The 18,723-nt window shown below is 45.4% G+C and overlaps 1 protein-coding gene across 1 annotated transcript; it reads left to right on the forward strand.

The window, feature by feature from the left end:
* Positions 1–3,082: 3,082 nt before the first annotated feature.
* Positions 3,083–18,214, forward strand: CNMD (chondromodulin). Its single transcript, XM_065423576.1, has 7 exons — positions 3,083–3,154; positions 3,424–3,564; positions 7,677–7,817; positions 10,187–10,300; positions 12,559–12,712; positions 14,932–15,140; positions 17,999–18,214. Exons 1-7 carry the CDS (start codon positions 3,083–3,085, stop codon positions 18,212–18,214), a joined length of 1,047 nt encoding a protein of 348 aa, XP_065279648.1.
* Positions 18,215–18,723: the final 509 nt, after the last annotated feature.

Here is an 18,723-nt window from a genome sequence, read left to right on the forward strand (position 1 = left end):
CAAATGTGGGCGGAAGCACGGGGTTTGCTGGGATGCGAAGCAATGCATCACGGGGCATTGGGACTGGACCCAGGATGTCCCGCGACCCCCTCCACCTTCCCACAAGTCTTAGTGGCAAAAGAGAAAGAGATGCTCTGTGGGATAGCTGTCCAGAGTGCACCACTCCAAATAGCACTGCAAGTGCTGCAAGTGTGAATACGCTATTGTGCAGGCAGCTGTCACTGGGAACACTCTCTAAGCGGCACTGTAACTGCCGGCGCTGTAACTTTCCAGTGTAGACATGCTCTTAGTCACATCACTTAATGCACTACTGGAAGGCACTCAGATATTACAGTACTGACGGTGGTGTAAGGACCAGTACATAATGGAATCTTTTTGATCAGGGGGATTATAATAGTAATGTTCAATATTCCCACTGCTGAGGATGTTAGAGACAAGCAATAATCAAAGGAGAATACATGTTCATAAATGTTCTATGAGTAGGAAGGAAAAGGATGGGACAGATTAAAATAAACTGAGAATAATAGAGTGGTATATAGTCAAAAAAAAACAATTGGAAGATACATGCGGACCCAAGCTGGACCCATTGAGAAGCTTCCAGAGCAGGGATCGGCAACCTTTGGCACGCGGCCCGTCAGGGAAATCCGCTGGCGGGCCGGGCCGGTTTGTTTACCTGCAGCGTCCACAGGTTCAGTCGATCACAGCTCCCACTGGCCGTGGTTCGCCGTCCCAGGCTAATGGGGGCTGTGGGAAGCAGCGGCCAGCACATCCCTTGGCCTGCACCGCTTCCCGCAGCCCCCATTCGCCTGGAACGGTGAACTGCGGCCAGTGGGAGCTGCAATTGGCCGAACCTGTGGACGCTGCAGGTAAACAAACCGTTCCGGCCCGCCAGCGGATTTCCCTGATGGGCCGTGTGCCAAAGGTTGCCGATCCCTGTTCCAGAGTTTCCCATTTGTGATCTCTTTTAAATCTGGCTCCTTCTGAAACTGGTTTTGTTTGTGTCTGGCTCTGTGAGGGACACTTTGCACTGGCCAAGGGCTTGTGTTTAATGATACTAATATCTAAGTTGTCAAATACTATTTATTTTTCCAGATTCAACAGAACGGGGGGGGGGGGGGGGAGGGGGAGAGAGAGAGAAAAGATACAGGGTATGTCTACACAGCAAGTAGACACCTGCAGCTGGCCCATGCCAGCTGACTTGGGCTCACAGGGCTGGGTCTGAGGGGCTATTTCATTGCTGTCTAGACGTTCAGGCACCAAGGCTTTAGGACACTCCCACTGTTTGTGCCGATGTCATTAATGAAAATGTTAAATGTTAAATAAGTGGTCCCAAGATTGATCCCTGAGGAACTCCACTAGTAACCTCCCTCCAGCCTGATAGTTCACCTTGCAGTATGACCTGGTGTAGTCTCCCCTTTAACCAATTCTTTGTCCACCTTTCCATTCTCATATTAATCCCCATCTTCTCCAATTTAACTAATAATTTCCCATGTGGAACTATATCCTGTGCCTTATTGAAAACTAGGTAGATTAGATCTACTGCATTTCTTTTGCCTAAAAAATCAGTTATTTTCTCAAAGAAAGAGATCAGGTTGGTCTGGCACAAACCATTTTCTGGAGTCAATGGAGCCGCATTGATTTACACCATTTGAGGATCTGGCTCATTAGCATTTACCTTGAAACCCTATTGTCTGTCAGACTGATATAAAAACTCCTCTCTCCCCACACCACAACACTCCATCCAAACCACAGCCACGGAAGGGCAGACCACAGTCACGTCACACATAGCTTGAATCTCTGCACTAGTTTCCATTTTCTTCCAAACTCTGCTTCTCATTCTCCGTAACTTATTTACCAGTAACTAAGACTATGTCATGGAGGTCACGGATTCCATGACTTCCAGAGACCTCAGCTCTCAGCTGCTGCAGGCAGCCGGGGGTACCCAATGCTCTGAGCCATGGCGGGGGCCTCCGCAGCTCCCAGCCACCGCGGGCAGCAGGGGAACTGCAGAGCTGTCAGCCAGAGTTGGTGGGTGCTGGACCACCCCCCCACTCCCCTTCCGCAGCAGGCTTGGGCTCTCATCCCCCCATCAGACCCATTTTGTCAGTTAATTTTAGTAAAAGTCTGGGACAGGTCAATGGCTTCCATGAATTTTTGTTCATTGCCCGTGACCTACCCCGGACTTTTGCTAAAAATAACCGTTACAAAATCTTACCCTTACCAATAACCATTGTCTTCCAGAGAGGTGAAGAGGGCTCTGCTTCCCTTCGCCCATGGGGTTACCCAAGATCTTGAGGAGCTTTCACCCACCTGTTAGTCTCTAAGATGCCACAAGTACTCCTGTTCTTTTTGCGGATACAGACTAACAGGGCTGCTACTCTGAAACCTCTTTCCTTTTGATCATTTCTCCCCCCTGATTCCTCTTCCCCATTTCCATGTCACCTAATCCAGGAGCTGAGAGGACGGGCACAGCCTGGGCAGGGTCATCCTACCTCGGGCTCTGGGCAGCTGCTCAAGGAGCCCCCCAAAGGTGTGAAACCCTAAGGTTTCTCCACTGCTGAGGATTGCCAAGCAGCCACAGGTGGCAGAGCAGGCACCAGGCATAAGCAGACTAAGCAATTGCTTAGGACTCCAAGCAGCTCAAGGGGCCCCCTGTTAATTATTAGTATGTGTTGTGTGTGGGGGGGAGAGGGTCTAACATATTCCTGCTTAGGGCCCCCAATGGGTTGGGCACTGGGAGGCTGGCCAGCTCTGAGCGGGCCCCCGATAGCACCTGGCAGTGCCGGCCAACACACCCACACTTTAGTGGCTTTCTCCTCCGCGCGCAGAGTTACGCTGCCCGGCGGGCGGCAGCAGCCTGGAGCCCCGGGAGTTGATTGAAACCCTGCTCGGGTTGAGGCCGGTCGCTCCGGCCCCGCAGGGCAGCAGCGTTCAAAGGGGACCATTGTATCCCGAGCCTGGCGCTGCGGCTGGGGCGGGGAGGCGCGCCTGGGGGCGGGGAGGGGCTGTGTGCAGCCGAGCCTGGCCGTGCCTCGCCCGCTGGGGCCACAGGAGCTCCGGGTCCAGACGTGCGCGGGCAGCCATGGCCGAGAGCGCGGAGAAAGTGCCCATCGCCCTGGCGGGGCCGGAGGACGTGGAGCGGAGCCTGCCGCCTGTAAGTACGGGGCAGAGAGAGTCCCGCCGCCGCTCCCCGCGCTCAGCCCCAGCGGCCTCGCGGGGCAGGTCACCGCTCTGGGGAGGGCGGGAAAGCGGCGGGGTGCGGTGGGGTTCGGCAGGGGCTGGCGCCAAGTGCCAGCACCGCGCGGCGGCGGGGGGGGGGGGGATTGCTGCTTTCCTCTCCCGCCCGGCGCGGGGCTGAGCTCCGGGGGCAGCTGGGCTCTGAGGCGAGCGGGCTCCTGGGCTGCCTGTCCCCCTTTGCTGCAGGCCTACACGGCGGTGCCGGTGAAACCCTCCAGCCCCGGGCGGCTGCTGAAGATCGGGGCCGTAGTGCTCATCGCCGGAGCCCTGCTGCTCCTCTGCGGAGCCATCGGAGCCTTCTACTTCTGGAAGGGGAGCGACCGGCACGTGAGTGGCTGGCGCGGGGCGCAGGGGAGGCGGGCCTGAAGGAGAGCCCGCCGCAGGTTCCTTGGTTGAGGGTCCGGCGGGGCTCAGTGGTTCCTCTGGCTGCACCGCTGTGAAAAGCTACCCCCAGGCACCCCCGCGGGAGTGAGCGGGACAACAGCCCGCACAATGGCTGGGGGGAGGGAGTCCCTGGGTAGCATCCTGCAGAGGAGCTTGCGGGGAAAGTTGGCTGTGGCAGTGCTGCTCAAGGACCAGTCAAGCGCTGGTCCCTGAAATCTCCCTGGCAATTTAGGAAGGCAGCAAGCTGGTCCCTGTTACCAAAAAGGTTGAGAAACACGGGTCTAGCGCATCTGTGGCTAGTTTAAGACGTGTGCCAGCGGCTGGGCTATACTCTTGCTCAGTTTGAGAGTCAAGATCCAGAATGTTTAGCTACAAAACATGATCAGAATTCTAAACAAGCCATTCTTCCCCCACCTGCCATCCAGAATGCTTGGTAAATATTCTGAAGTGGTTGGAGCACAGAAAATATAGGGGAACAACAATCAGAAAGATCAATCTTGGAGTAGTGGTAACTGGGTCACCTACTTAAAGTATTGCTAAATGGAACAGGCAATAATTAAACAAAGGTGGGCAGGAGGTGTCAATTCCAACAGTAAACTCATCTGTTTACCAAGCAGGATAGTTTATCATATCATAGAATGTCAGAGTTGGAAGGGACTAGTCTTGTAAGAACATATTGCTTCATGGAAGTTTTTTAATCTGGTTTAAAGTCAGGTCCGGGATGAACTGAGTGAAACAAAGACAAGAATTATGAACCCAAGTATTTACATTTTGGAAACATTTTTCTATTAAACCAATTTTTAAATTAACTGCTTGAATTTAATGAGAATCACAATCACACTGGAAACCTTTCTTGATTGGTTGCCAAGTTCTGTAAGTAGCATACCTTCCCCCCCACCCCCATACCTCAGTATAAAAATTCTTTCCTGTCCATTTGGTGTAGCATGATGGAAGCTGATTTTAGGAATAAACATAAAGTGTATCCTTGGGATCACAGACAAAAGCTACATTTATTTTGCTCATAAATCTTCAACGCATTCACTGTTTCCCCCCATTCTTTCCCAGGAGATTCACATAATAAGCAAATTCCAAGCATCAGGACAAAATGGTGGTGAAAGAAATGCCACGTGATCCAAATGCTAATTGCAGATCATACTTTGACAGTTAAATATGTGGTGCACCAGGCTATATTTAGTCTATTCATAGGTTTGATTAAGGACCAAAATTATTTCACTATGTACCTAGTAGTTTAAATGTGTGCTGAACATGGACACGAGCTCATAGTATATTAGTTGCAAAATTATTTTAAAAATCTTGATAACTTATATTTGGGCGGAGAGAACTTTTCTGAATTTAGGTTACATGACAAAATACTGCATCAAAAGGGACAGAGATGGAAACTGGGGTTTTAGTTTAAAGAAGCAAACTTTCAAGGTGTAGTGATCATCAGAGTAATTTTAAATATTATCTTTCCTTTATGTTTTCAAAGATTTTTATAATATGAAATGCCAGATTATGTGAATTTGAGTTTCATTTGCTCCTCAGTGACAAGGAGAATGAGTCTCATTGAATTTGCCAAGGAGCCTATTCTGCACTCCTGGCTCAAGCAAGACTCCTATTTACTTCAGCAGGAGCCTTGTCTGAGTAAGGAGTGCAGAATCGGTCCCTTAATTTATAGGTAAAGTGTTTCAATATGATATATATTTTAGCCTGCAGGGTACAACTGCTTGACATTTAATTATTTTTTAAAGACAATTTATAGCAAACCCAAAATCCAGAGAGAGAAGAAAAAAGTTACAGTAAAAGCTATGTTATCCAGCACTTTACCAACTGTAAAGCTCTAGAAACCAGCATTTCTGATATCTCCCAATACAAATCTTCAATAGAGTTGCCGGGTGTCCAGTTGGCTCGGGGCCGGCAGGCTCCCTACCTGACTCCGCGTGCAGGGGCGGCTCTAGCTTTTTTGCCACCCCAAGCACGGCAGGCAGGCTGCCTTTGGCGACATGCCTGCGGGAGGTCCACAGTCCCGCGGATTCGGCAGCATGCCTGCAGGAGGTCTGCCGGTCCCGCGGTTTCGGCGTACCCGCTGCCGAATTGCCGCCGAATCCGTGGGACCGGCGGACCTCCCGCAGGCAAGCCGCCGAAGGCTGCCTGACTGCCGCCCTCGCAGGGACTGGCAGGGCGCCCCCCGCGGCTTGCCGCCCCAGGCACGCGCTTGGAGCGCTGGTGCCTGGAGCCGCCGCTGTCTGCGTAGCTCTCTGGAAGCGGCAATATATCCCTGCTGTTCCTAGGCGGAGGAACAGCCACAGTGGCTCTGTGCACTGTCTCTGCCCCGCCCCACCCTGAGCGCTGGCTCCGCAGCTCCCATTGGTTGGGAACCGAGGCCAACGGGAGCTGCATGGGCAGCACCTGCGTGCCAAGGCAGCACACAGAACCGCCTGGTCGCGTCTCCGCCTAGGAGCAGCAGGAACATGTTGCTGCTTGCGGGGAGCTGCCCGAGGTGAGCGCTGCCCAGATCCAGCACCCCAAAACCCCTCCCGTGCCCCAACCCCTGAGTCCCCTCCTGCACCCAAACTCCCTCCCTCCATTGGTAAGTATAACTCTTAGTTAACTGGAATTTTTGACTAACAGGCACCCCCCATTCCCCCAACATGCCGGATAACACAGCTTTTCCTATACATAGTAAGAAGATAGGCTGCTTCAGGACACAGTGTAAGACTCATTTGCTTTTCTAGGCTTTTGAAAAGGGAGAGGGGCCTGAATGGGTAGATTGGCCAAAGAATGTGTATGGTGTTAATAGTCCAGTTTGCACTGATGGTTTTGATAAATAGATAGTAGATCAATCATAGGACAGAGTCTCATTTTTTGGTCTGTTTAGTTTCGCAACACTTGCATTATTTTAGTGTATATGTGCTTTTTGTTCAAATAGATGCATTACAAATATCTTCTTAGTAAGTGGGTTTCTTTTCCCATCTCAGGAAGCTGGTAGTAATGCCATCATTTAAGAACTGAATCTTTTTTTTTAAAAAGAGTAGAGTGTATTCTGATTGGTACAGAAATAGGTAAAATGTCAACCTTAAGCTGCAGAGTCAACACCCAATTGAGAAGAATGGGGACACTAAGCTATTGTTTCAGACTGCCCTCAGACTCAGGAAGGCAACGCTTTGTTGATTCACATTTGGAAGGTTTTCTTTGCAACCACAAGACTTATGATTTTTTTAAAATAAACTTGAATTCTACTGCAACGAATGGGGCTCACAAAAAAGTGTTATCATCTTATACCAGCTCAGTCTATATACTTTAGATATGGAATTAAGTACTATCTATATAGGCCAAGTCTTGCATTCCTCATAGAAGAATTCAGTGGAAGTCTTGGATGTATGAATAATACAGGATTGAGTCTCTATTTGTAAAAGACAATCAATTACCTTTAGCATTTTTCCCTAACAAAGAGTTGCAAGCAGAAAAAATTGATTTCTAGACTATATTGTGAACTTTATTGAAACTGTTTATATACAGACTTTTTAAGAATAAAAGTAAACTCCTTGTGTTGGTACTTATGGAAGTATTGATATTTAAACAAAGCTCACCCCACTCAGAGTCAACCACATGCAGCTTGCTACATTCAAGAGACTCTCTTTCTAAGTACCTATATGGTATCAAACTTCTCCAAGCAAGAGTGAGTTCCAACAGATCAAACTGAGGGGTACAATGGGGATGCCCTCTGGGGGAAATCAGCTCTTTCTGATCTTCCCATACAATATGATTTAGACAGTTCCTAAACCCCATGTAACCTTGGAACCAAATTATTCTACATTCAGTGCGTATGGATGTAAAGCTGTCAGGACTGATATTGCCTGAAACCATCAATGTCTGTTTTATTAGTATGGTCTTGACTGCTGGGGATTCTGTAATAAAAGTGTAAGGATAAAAGTGTATGGATAAAAGCCAGTAACTTGAAGAGGGACATGACAATCAGATTGGCACCAGACTTGTTCTTGATAAAAGCTAGGAAGATACAAAAATGCATGCTAATGTTCTTTATTCAATTACAGATTTACAATGTCCATTATACTATGAGTATTAATGGAAAAGTACAAGAGGGATCAATGGAAATAGATTCTGGGAACAACCTAGAGACCTTTAAAACTGGAAGTGGAAATGAAGAGGCTATAGAAGTTCATGATTTCCAGATAGTAAGTACATTTGACAGGTCTTGCAGGTAAGACATTTTCCAGTGTTGGATTCTAAAGATATGACTACACTGCAATTAAAACCCCATAGCTGGCCTGTACCAGCTGATTCAGGTTCCGGCTGAGGGGCTGTTTAATTGCGATGTAGATGTTCAGGCTCGGGCTCGAACCCAGGCTCTAGGAGCCCTGTGAGGTGGGACAGTCCCAGACCTCAGGCTGCAGCCCGCACCCGAACATCTACACCGCAGCTAAACAGCTCCTTAGCCCGAGCCCAAGTCAGCTGTCCTGGGCCAACCATGGGTTTTTAATTGCCGTGCAGACAATTGCCTAAGAAGGGGCCCAGTCCTACACCTATTGAAGTCAATGGCAAAACTCCTATTGACTTCAAAGGGAGCAAGGTTGAGCCCTAAGTGAGGTAAAGGCAGCATCTAGAACAAAAGAAACCATTACCTCCAGGTAGGGTTGGTGAGGGAAGCAATGTAGGCTTTTCTGGCCCTGCCCCTCCCCACCTGTTGGTTCCATGGAGGTAACTGGGTCTCCCTGCTTTTGCACAGGCCCAGGGAGAGCCATGCACACACACGTGGGATGCATAACCCCCACATCATCTGAAAGCTGCTCTTCAGCCCCTTGTGAAACTTGTGGTAACATCAACCTTACAACTTTGTTGGCAACTATATTAAAACGCTGATGATAAGCCTCTTGTCATTTGCCTTCACTATTCCATATCTGCACAGAAGTCCCAGCTCAGTGGAGAGTCCATGAATTCTTCCATCCTTGGACCCTCATGACAAATATGAGCTGCTGGGTAAGTGCAGCTAAAAAAACCCACCACAGACCCCAGAGCAATTGTGACAATGTGTTGTGCATCTAGGTTGATGAGTGTGGGGGGGAAAAACTAGCACAAAAAAATACCTGCCTTCGGTTATTGAGGGCCAAGGGTCAAGCTCCAGGAAAGCAAATGGACCAAGCCCGTTATGTTTTGAGCCTACAAGAAGTGTAAGCTGGAAAGAATACCCAGGAGATAAAGTACCTGTTGCAAATGCCATATACACTAGGTTCACATGCCAGCTTATCCTAGAGTTCTTATTTACACATTTGCAGCAATAGAGTTCTAAGCTAGGCAGAGCTGTGACATGGAGATGGCTACGTTATCTATATCACTAAGGTAAAGAAAGTCTCCATATTTTAAGTGATCATTGGAGCAGGACCATTGAATAAGGCCAGGGTGACCATTTTACGAAAACAGCCTGCATCATGGGTGACAGGAAGGTATCACAGAAACATATCTTTACTATCTCAAAGTGGCAGAGCTACATCCTGGGGGTTTGAAAAAAAGAATTACCCCAGTGACATTGTATATATCCATTAATAGTCAGCAGAAGGGCTCCTGTCATGCTGTAGCTTGTACATAAAGATCTGTTCAACTATTTCCTCTGAAGCGAAGTAGAACAAAATGGTGGATAGGACAAGACAATTGCTGAAATTAAAAGGGGAGGCTCTCTGTGTCCTGTAGGGAGAATCAAACCCACATGGCAGCACAGAAAATGCTACATTTGAATTGGAGGGAGAAGACTTAAGAAAGGCTACCCTGTAGTTACCATATATCAATGAATGGTCTCTAATGTCAATATGTTTGAAATACAGGGACTTTTTGTGTCATTTATTTAGGATTAGAAACAGTTATTACAACAACACTGGAATTCTGTCTTGGTTCTCATTTCATTATGAACTTCTGTGCATAAAAAGCATCACAGTATAGAAAAAAATATCAAAGTTATATGTCTAAACTTAGGCACATACATCCATATCTGTGGCACCTACTATTAAAGATATGAAAATCAGGTCAGAGGTAAGTCCAGAGGTCTGTCTAGACTAGGAAAAAGTTACTAGGTTACAACACAAATGGCTAACATGATTTTAAGGATGTTAAACTGCGTCAATATTAGGTGCTAAGTGATGTGTCAAATCACGTTGGCTAACTCCTTTGTTCCTAGTTTAGACAGGCCCTCTCCAATAGAAGTTGCAGATGCTCAGCACCTCTGAAACTCGGGCCACTTCTTTGGGTGCCTAAATTAGGTGCCTTCATTTAGGCACTCAAGATTAAAATTTCACCTGGTTTGTTTAAACTTTTACAGCTAAAATAGTGATACAACAGAATTTGGGTCAATTTCTGAGTTGACTCTTATTTTTAAAAAATCAAAAAACATGTTTTATTGTCAGTTTGTGGTTGTTTTTTTAAAAACCAGGAACTCTGAAGTCCCCAAATTCAGTGAATATCTTAATGTTACGTGAACAGAGTTTATATTGGGGTTTTTTTTTAAGCAATTGGGTGACATGTCCATGCATGTAACCATAAAAGGTCTATTTTGTAGGGCATAACTGGAATCCGTTTTGCTGGAGGAGAGAAATGCTACATTAAAGCACAAGCTAAAGCTCACATCCCTGATGTCAATACCATGACTAAAGAAAGCCTCTCGTTTGATCTGGTAGGGAGCAATTTTTTAAAAATACTTAAAAATATCAAATGATCTAGTAGGTCTTTTGGGGTCCTGGAAGGGAGGAGGGAGTGCTTCCGGCAGGCACTGATGGGCATTGCTTCTACTGTTGCTGGGATGGGTTGCATGAGAGAGACTGTAAATGTCTAGCTGAGACTCACAGAAAATCATCCCCCAACCAAAACTCCTGCCTCATCATCAGGAGAGGAGAAAATCATGGTGTACAAAAATTGCAGAACCTCCAAAATGAGGATGTCCCAACTCTGCCTATTTGCTGTAATCTATAATATGCAGTAATACATACTCGTTTACTTAAAAAAGAAAGAGAAAACTCTCTAAAACCAACAGGGAAAGTGCCACGGGTCAGATCCAAAGTCCACTGAGGTCAGTGGGAATATTTCCAGTGACTTCAGCAGGCTTTGGATGAGCCCCCAGAGGTAGGTACTGATATCGTCTCTACCCTCCCTCGTTATTTTAAGGATATATGGACTGCATGGCCTAATTGGAATAATTTAACATAATTAAGCACAGGCAATTTTTCTTTTAATTAAAAAATAAAAGGATGTTACATTCATCCAGTATTAAATTTCCACTGTTGAAAAATATTTGGAGTCAGGTTTGCAAAGTTAAGGTTCCAATTCAATATTAACTTGGTCACATTACAGATGTGTAGTTTGTTCTGTTCCTGCTTTCTGTATAATTTGGGGGGAGGGATAGCTCAGTGGTTTGAGCATTGGCCTGCTAAACCCAGAGTTATGAGTTCAATCCTTGAGGGGGCCACTTAGGGATCTGGGGCAAAATCAGTACTTCATCCTGCTAGTGAAGGCAGGGGGCTGGACTTGATGACCTTTTGGGGTCCCTTCCAGTTTTAGGAGATAGGATATCTCCATATATTATTACATTATATTTTTTAAAGATGTATTATATTAATTTTGCTGTTTCTGTCATAAAACATGCATCAAATAGATGGGATGGGCAACCCAATGCTACTGTTAGAACATTAAACTTTTTTGCTGCCTAATTTTTCTGAGTAAGTGTGCAACCGTATTGTTGCATTAGTCTTTTTTAATTTATTTATAGTAAAAAAAAAATTAATTAACTTGTTTCTGGTCTAATACATACTTGATCATGACCAACACTGACTACAAAATGGTAAATTAAAGTAAATTTATAGCTACCTAAAGTACATTTGCCCACAAATTTGGGGTAATTTCATTTAAGATAAACAACTGGATTCTTTTTATCTTCAAATGTTAGCTGCAGTTAAGTTATTTCAGATGCTGGCAAAAGCCCAAGTGGGAGAATATAAATGATGTGCTGCTCTCACTGGATAGTGAATTTAGATGACTCAAGACATTCTACAAAAATCAATAAATACATTAAAGGAACAACTTGGCAAAATAAATTGATCTAGTGGGTTATCAATTCAAATATCAGATACTTATATGGAGGGAATTCAGAAGTTTTACTTCAAAATCATATTGATTTTCTTGATGAACAAGACTTTTTAAAGATGTTTCACTGCTGCTAAGAAATAGCTAACATGTTTTATGTAAAATAATACTTTGAACTAAAAAGTATAAAGAATAAATCACTGGCATTTTCCTACATTACTTTGAAGATATGAACCCAAAACCTGCAGGGTACACTTCAAAATGAAGGCTCCTTTAACTTCTAGCTTTTGGGCAGTTGAATTGCTATTATTGAACAAGACCTTTAGTCAGACCCATCATGTTAACTTAAAATTGTAGCTGTACGCAAAAAATTTCACTAACTCTCAGGAATATGTCTGTTATGGAAGTGCCCTAACATTTATATGAATTCAGAACAACGCAAGCAAACATACCCAAAAATTATGGGCCAGATTCTTAGCTGGTATAAATCAATATAGTTGTTCTGAAGTCAGTGGATCTACACCAATGTACACCAGTTGAGAATCCGGTCCTATGGGCTGACTATTAGACCCATTAAAGACAGCGGAGGTGAAATCCTGGTAGTTTTGCAATTGATTGCAGTGGAGACAGAATTTCACCCCAGGAGTCTTTCCATTGATTTCAATTGGAACAAGATTTGGCTGTGTGCGTGTACTACACGAAACAAAATAGCACTGTTTGGAACAACATTTCATATCAGTTCCAAGCGAAGCTTCTGTGTTTGGCATTTGACTATTAACAGAAAGCTGCATCTACAGAATACACAGGACCCCTGTTCATTGAACTAACAATGGATTTTATGCTGCCTACTTACAGGAAGATGAAATTATGCCAGTTAAATTTGATGAAAATTCCCTTATCTGGGTGGCTGCAGATCAGCCTGTAAAGGATAACAGCTTCCTAAGTCCCCAAATTTTAGAGCTTTGTGGAGATCTTCCTATTTTCTGGCTTCGACCAACATATCCAAAAGGTAATTTTTCTTTCACTTGAACAAACACTACCCTTTTTCCACCCCTCCAATAAATGTACACCAGCAGGATGTCTAGCCATTAGAGCTGCACAGTTGTGGACCCCATTGCTGGTGTTGAACCCCCACCTCCCACCCCCAGGACACACGGAATGCTAAGGTCCCCATGTGGAGCTATTCAGTCTGGGCTCCTCCTCAAACAGTCCCACCACACAACTTCAGCGGAGAGGAGGGCTGAAGGGTTTAACACCTCAGGGATGGAGATGGGACATTGGACAGAGCTCTGAGGTGGCACTGCACATTCTCTCTCTCAGGTGGTTGGCTGACTGGTTCTTGCTCACATCCTCAGGGTCTTCTAACCAATCACCCATATGTGGAGTTGTGAAGGAATTTTCCCCCAGGGCAGATTGGGAATGACCTGGGGGAGGGGGGGAGGCTTAACCTTCCTCTGCAGTGTGTGGGTGCTAGTCACTTGCCAGGATTATCTGGGTATATCTCACTTTATCATTTGCCATCATGGGGGCTTTGGGCACTGGTTACATCTGTGGCACATCATAAAGTAGGACCCCATTTATCTGTGCCTCCATTATCTGGCTGTCTGTATTAACCAAACCACCAGCTGCCCAGGGCTGACAGTGGCAGGGCTCAGGCTCTCAGCCCCAGGCAGCTGGGGTTTGGGCTGTCAGCTGTGGGCATGGCAACAGCCCGAGCCCTGCCATGCGCGGGGCTAACAGATGGAGCCCCACCACCCATTCTCCGGTTTATCCAGATTTTTGGTTATTCGATCTGACCCTGGTCCCAATTAGATTGGATAACCGGGGTTCCACTGTAGTCTAATCTCCTGTGGGCTGCAATAGTTTGGTCTCATTTGGGTTGGTGGATGTAGTGTGTGGGTGCTGGATGGTGTTGGTGGCCTGTGATACACAGGAGATCAGGCTAGATGAATTAGTGGTCCTTTCTGGCCCTAAACTCTATGACTTCTAACTTCCTAGGATTTGTAGGTGGCCTTTGGGGGACTGAGGGCATATACTTGGCTAGGGAGATCTTGTGAGATTGGCGAGGCAGGGCCGGCAGCATAAGAGGATTTGGGCAGGGAATGTGATGCTTTACAGGAGGCAAGGGGTGATGTTCAGGCACTTGCCAGGGAGATTAGGGAGACGGTCCTCATTTAGTCCAGGGGAGGGAGCAGGAGCTGTGAAGGAGGAAGGGATTCCTCCCGAGGGGCTGGAGGAAGAGGACAAAAGGGACCAGAGAAGGGTTTTCTGCTCCTCCTTAGTGTTCTAAGGGTATATCTACACAGGAGCTGTGAGCTGTACTTCTCAGCTTGGGTAGCCATCTGTGCACTAGCTCTGCTCAAGCTGCTGCCTAAAAATGGCAGCGTGGCCACTGCAGCATGGGCAGCAGCTCAGGCTAGCTGCATGAATATGTAGCCAAGGGGTGGGGCAGGACTGGACTCGGATGGCTAACCCAAGATGTCATGGCCACACTGCTATTTTTAGCATGCTAGCTTGAGCAGAGCGCACGTATGTTCATCTATCCAAGCTGGGAATTACACCTCCCAGCTGCTGTGTAGACGTACCCAGAGATTTAATACTGATATACAAAATACAGACTAGGAAAGTGAAATAAGTGGCAATGTTGAGTATTTTGGGGATGAGAGTTGCTAATATTTTTTCATGACTCATGGGAGCCACATTTGCTAGATTAAATTTTTCCACTGTTTTCCTGTGGCCTTGCACAGGGCCATTATGCATCAAAAGAGTATTGTCAGAGTTGGCCAGGAGTATTTTAAACCATGTTTACAATCAGGTCCTTTGGAGCTGGACACAAGTCTGTCTCCTTCCAAATGTTTCTTTTTCTATTAAAAATGCACACTAATGACATGAAGATAGTTGCTCTGGTTGAGTGCTGGTGCAGCTATTTATTTCTTTTAGCATTACTGGCCACGCACTGGGTCCAGAGGCCCTTCCCGGAGCCTGTTCTTTGGGCCAGCCACCCATTTGTTTGGGGAAAAAAGACAAATCTCTCACACATACACACAGAATTATATAGACTGTGTATGGAATAGGTGGAAAGACAAGTAGCTTCCATTTGAAGCCTATTAATCTTTGCAGTACTGCTACGCAATCCCACTTTCATGAATGGGTAATAAAATATGGTCCTTGAACTAGTGGAAGAACATGTTTTAAAACACCTATGTACTCCTATGACTGTTTTTGCAGACAGCCAGAGAAAGAAGCGCGAAATCAAGAGAAAAATACGTCAAGCTCCATCAAACTTTGATCTGGACCAAATTGAAGCTACTGCTGACATCGTAAATACCAGGTCACCTACTACACAGCCTGTTCAAAAACCGGAACGCCAGTCTAACGCCACTGGTCCCAGTGAGCAAGATTCTAGTTCAACCTTTAATCCAGAAAATCCGTATCATGTGAGTACATATATATTTGATTTAGAATTCCCTTAAGAGCATTTGATTTTGCAGGTAGGTATGAAACTTTATTAAGTACTCATTTCTAGATACCTATCCATTTCAAATGGACTTCAAAAATAATTATACCACCAATTTGTCGATTTAAACTTTCATTCGATAGTGCAGCCATTTAAAAATTCCACTCACCAGAAGCAACTAAAATATAGTTTTTGTTATCATTAGTCCTCAAAATAGGGAGAAGAAGTAGATACTGTGCTTAGGCTGGTGAATTTAAGATAATTTTGCAAGACTGCTGTAGAGAGTCCAGTTTAATACTGAAAACTAGATACATCTGATATAGATAATGCATTACCATAACTACAGCAAATTTAATCTGCCTTAGGCAGATAGTTGACACTGATCATTAACTGATAAAAAGAAAACAATAAAAATGCAGAGTCAGCTAGTTAGAAACTAGCTTCTTCATGAAACATGTAAGAGTGTGTGAGAGTGAGTGTGAGAGAAAGAGAGAATGCGTGCAACTTTTTTGATAAAATGCATTATGACTAGCCACATCTGCAATGGGACAATGTTGCCACTGAAGTCAATGGAAATTTTGCCACTGATTTTTCAGAAATCAGGATCAGGCCAAACATGTCTGTCCTGGAAACTGTGGTTGTCAGACAGTTCACACAGCCCTTTCTGGCAACCTGCAGAATGGAATCCTTTTAAAACAATGCAGTGAAAGAACTTGGGGAAAAATGGGTCCAAGACAGTGTCTTATTTTCTCTCTCATATGAAGAGGTCAACAGAATGAAAATGTGAAGAGTCCCATTTCCCTAGGCCCATCACAGTACTGCAAAACAATTAACTGTACAGCAAGCCACTTCCACTCTACTGCACCATCATCAGACAATTTACAGCACTGTTTGGTACAGCAGGGATAAAGTTATTTTAATAGAATGTTGTCACAAGATCAATGTCTCCTGCTTTGAAAATAAGTCACAGCTTTGTCCTGACATTTATGTAACAGCAGGAGATCATTATCCCGTAACAGTGTTCTACTCAGTTGACATCTCTTAAGTAGGCTTAAGCTAATCACTCCAAATAAAGTAGAACTAAATTGACTTTATTTCTTATGAATTCAGTTAAGTAGAAGCAGCATTGGCCCCAAAAGCAGCATCAGAACTAAACAATGCCACTGAAGGGGAGGAGCTGTCTGCCATACAGATAGACAATGGGGCCTTGTTTTGCTTACTTTTGTTTCTAATGTACCCAGTCTCATCATCAACAACTGCCTCACCACTGCTTTCGCTGCTAATTTCTTAGTGCCACGTGCTCCAATTTTCAGCTAATGGTGGTGAAGTGGTACCTCAGTGATGTACTTGCCCAACAGAAGATGGAGGCAAGGAAACAAAATGGAGTCACTCAAGATCTCCTGTATCATCTGCTCATTTGGTGTAGGATCCACCGGAAGATGATCTCCAAAATTTCCTTTAGGCACCGGGAATCTACACCACTGGTTTACCAGACAGATGTGTAGTCTTGGCCTTAGCTGAGCCATTGTCATTCCCCTCTCTCCCCTTCTTCCCTCCGATGGGAAGTTTGGCACAACGCATGGGGGGCAATCTTGAGCAAGTTACTCCGCCTCCCTGTGCCTCAGTTTTTCAATCTCTAAAATGGGGGAAATGCTATTTACCCCCTTTGTGAAGCACTTTGAGAACAGTGGATGAAAAGACCTATGCAAGAGTGAGTCATTCTTGTTAGATTTGCCCTTGTTCTTCGCCTCTAATCCTACTGAGAAAGCACTAGAGGGAAATAAAAAAAATGGATTCAAAGAACTGAGAACTAAGCTCCATGTTTTTAGGAGAGGAGGCAAAGAATTTTGAGAGGCTAGTCTGCCTTTAGATATCCTCTGCCATCCACTGTGTGGTAACTCCTTGCTTCCTGGTCAGATGGTGCTAAAATGCTAGTTGTCTAGAATCCATCACACAATGGGAAAAGAGGTGGCTAAAGGCAAGGTAAATTTAATCTGAATATCAGGAAAGACAACAGTAATATGTTATGGAACAACCTTCTTGGGAAAGAGGTAGAAGGTCCATCACTTGGGACTTACTTAAAATTAGACTGGCTAGAACAGGGTTCGGCAACCTTTGGCACGCGGCTCGCCAGGGTAAGCACGCTGGCGTGCCAGGCCGCTTTGTTTACCTGCCGCGTCCACAGGTTCGGCCGATCGCGACTCCCACTGGCCGCGGTTCGCCGCTCCAGGCCAATGGGGGCTGCGGGAAGAGGTGCGGGGCGAGGGATGTGCTGGTCGCTGCTTCCCGCCGCCCTCATTGGCCTGGAGCAGTGAACCGCGGCCAGTGGGAGCCACGATCGGCCAAACCTCCAGATGCGGCAGGTAAACAAACCGTCCCGGCCCGCCAGGGTGCTTACCCTGGCGAGCCGCGTGCCAAAGGTTGCCGATCCTTGGGCTAGAACATTAGACAGTGTAAAGTAGGGCACAGTCCTGCACATACAGGCAGATGGACTGGATAACCCAGGTCTTTTCCATTTCTTACTACTGTAACTCAGATGTTACTGTTATTAAACTCTCCATAATTAGAGCTTTCACCAAAAGCTGGGAAAGTAAAATAATAATGAAACTCAGACAGCCTGATTCCCCATTGTGTTCCTCTAGTTTTATAATGGAGAGTCCAGTGTAGATGTGGAGTAATGCAGTTGTGAATCAGGCCACTGAAAGCCTGGCCCTCTTGAAGTCAACAGGAGTTTTGCTATTGACTTCAATAGGACCAGTATTTCACCTGTTGTCTTTTACGTGGATAACGTGAGTGCAGGGAACTCCATCTTCTCTCATTTTGTATTTTACATTTCAGCAACTTGAAGGCGAAGGGATGACTTTTGACCCAATGCTGGACCATGAAGGTGTGTGCTGTATTGAATGTAGACGAAGTTACACACAATGCCAGAGAATTTGTGAACCTCTCATGGGCTATTACCCATGGCCCTATAATTACCAAGGATGTCGTTCTGCCTGCCGAATTATTATGCCCTGCAGCTGGTGGGTTGCCCGTATCTTGGGTGTCGTGTGAGATGGAGCGTTCAGATCGTTGATGAAATAAGCAGGAGCCCGACAAACTGATAAAAGACTACAGCCAAAGCCGCATTACCAATCTCAGCATTTAAAACACTAAGTGTATGTTAATGTATCAAAATGAGGTCAGTCATTCTAGATGTAAATAAATAAAACCTTTAATTAATATTTCATTAGCTTTACAAATGCTGAGCATAACTTGTATTCTTCTAGCAAACTGTACACTAAAACCTACTGAATGTGGAATTTAAGACTCCCCAAAACAGATTATAGTAACTGTGCTTATGATTTAGTTGAGCAGTATAGACACTTGCTTATAAATTCAAATTCAGCATCTCATGACAGAGACCTCTGTTCTGAAATAAATGTGAAAATTTACGTCCAATTAGGTGACTAGCTAAACTTGTGCTCTTGGGAGAACCTTTCAACCATGTAGCTCACTTAAATAAATCACAAGTGAAGTTGCTCCCTGTTGGTGTTTGTACAGCATTCCCAGATCATTATGAA

Source organism: Emys orbicularis, chromosome 1, assembly GCF_028017835.1.
Source record: "Emys orbicularis isolate rEmyOrb1 chromosome 1, rEmyOrb1.hap1, whole genome shotgun sequence".
Taxonomy (NCBI): domain Eukaryota; kingdom Metazoa; phylum Chordata; order Testudines; family Emydidae; genus Emys; species Emys orbicularis.

Bases quoted from the DNA above. Each gene is read 5' to 3' on its own strand.
- CNMD (XM_065423576.1), top strand. From the start codon at position 3,083: ATGGCCGAGAGCGCGGAGAAAGTGCCCATCGCCCTGGCGGGGCCGGAG. The intron at 12,713-14,931 runs GTAATTTTTCTT...CTGTTTTTGCAG, and splicing joins TCGACCAACATATCCAAAAG to ACAGCCAGAGAAAGAAGCGC. The intron at 15,141-17,998 runs GTGAGTACATAT...TTTACATTTCAG, and splicing joins ATCCAGAAAATCCGTATCAT to CAACTTGAAGGCGAAGGGAT.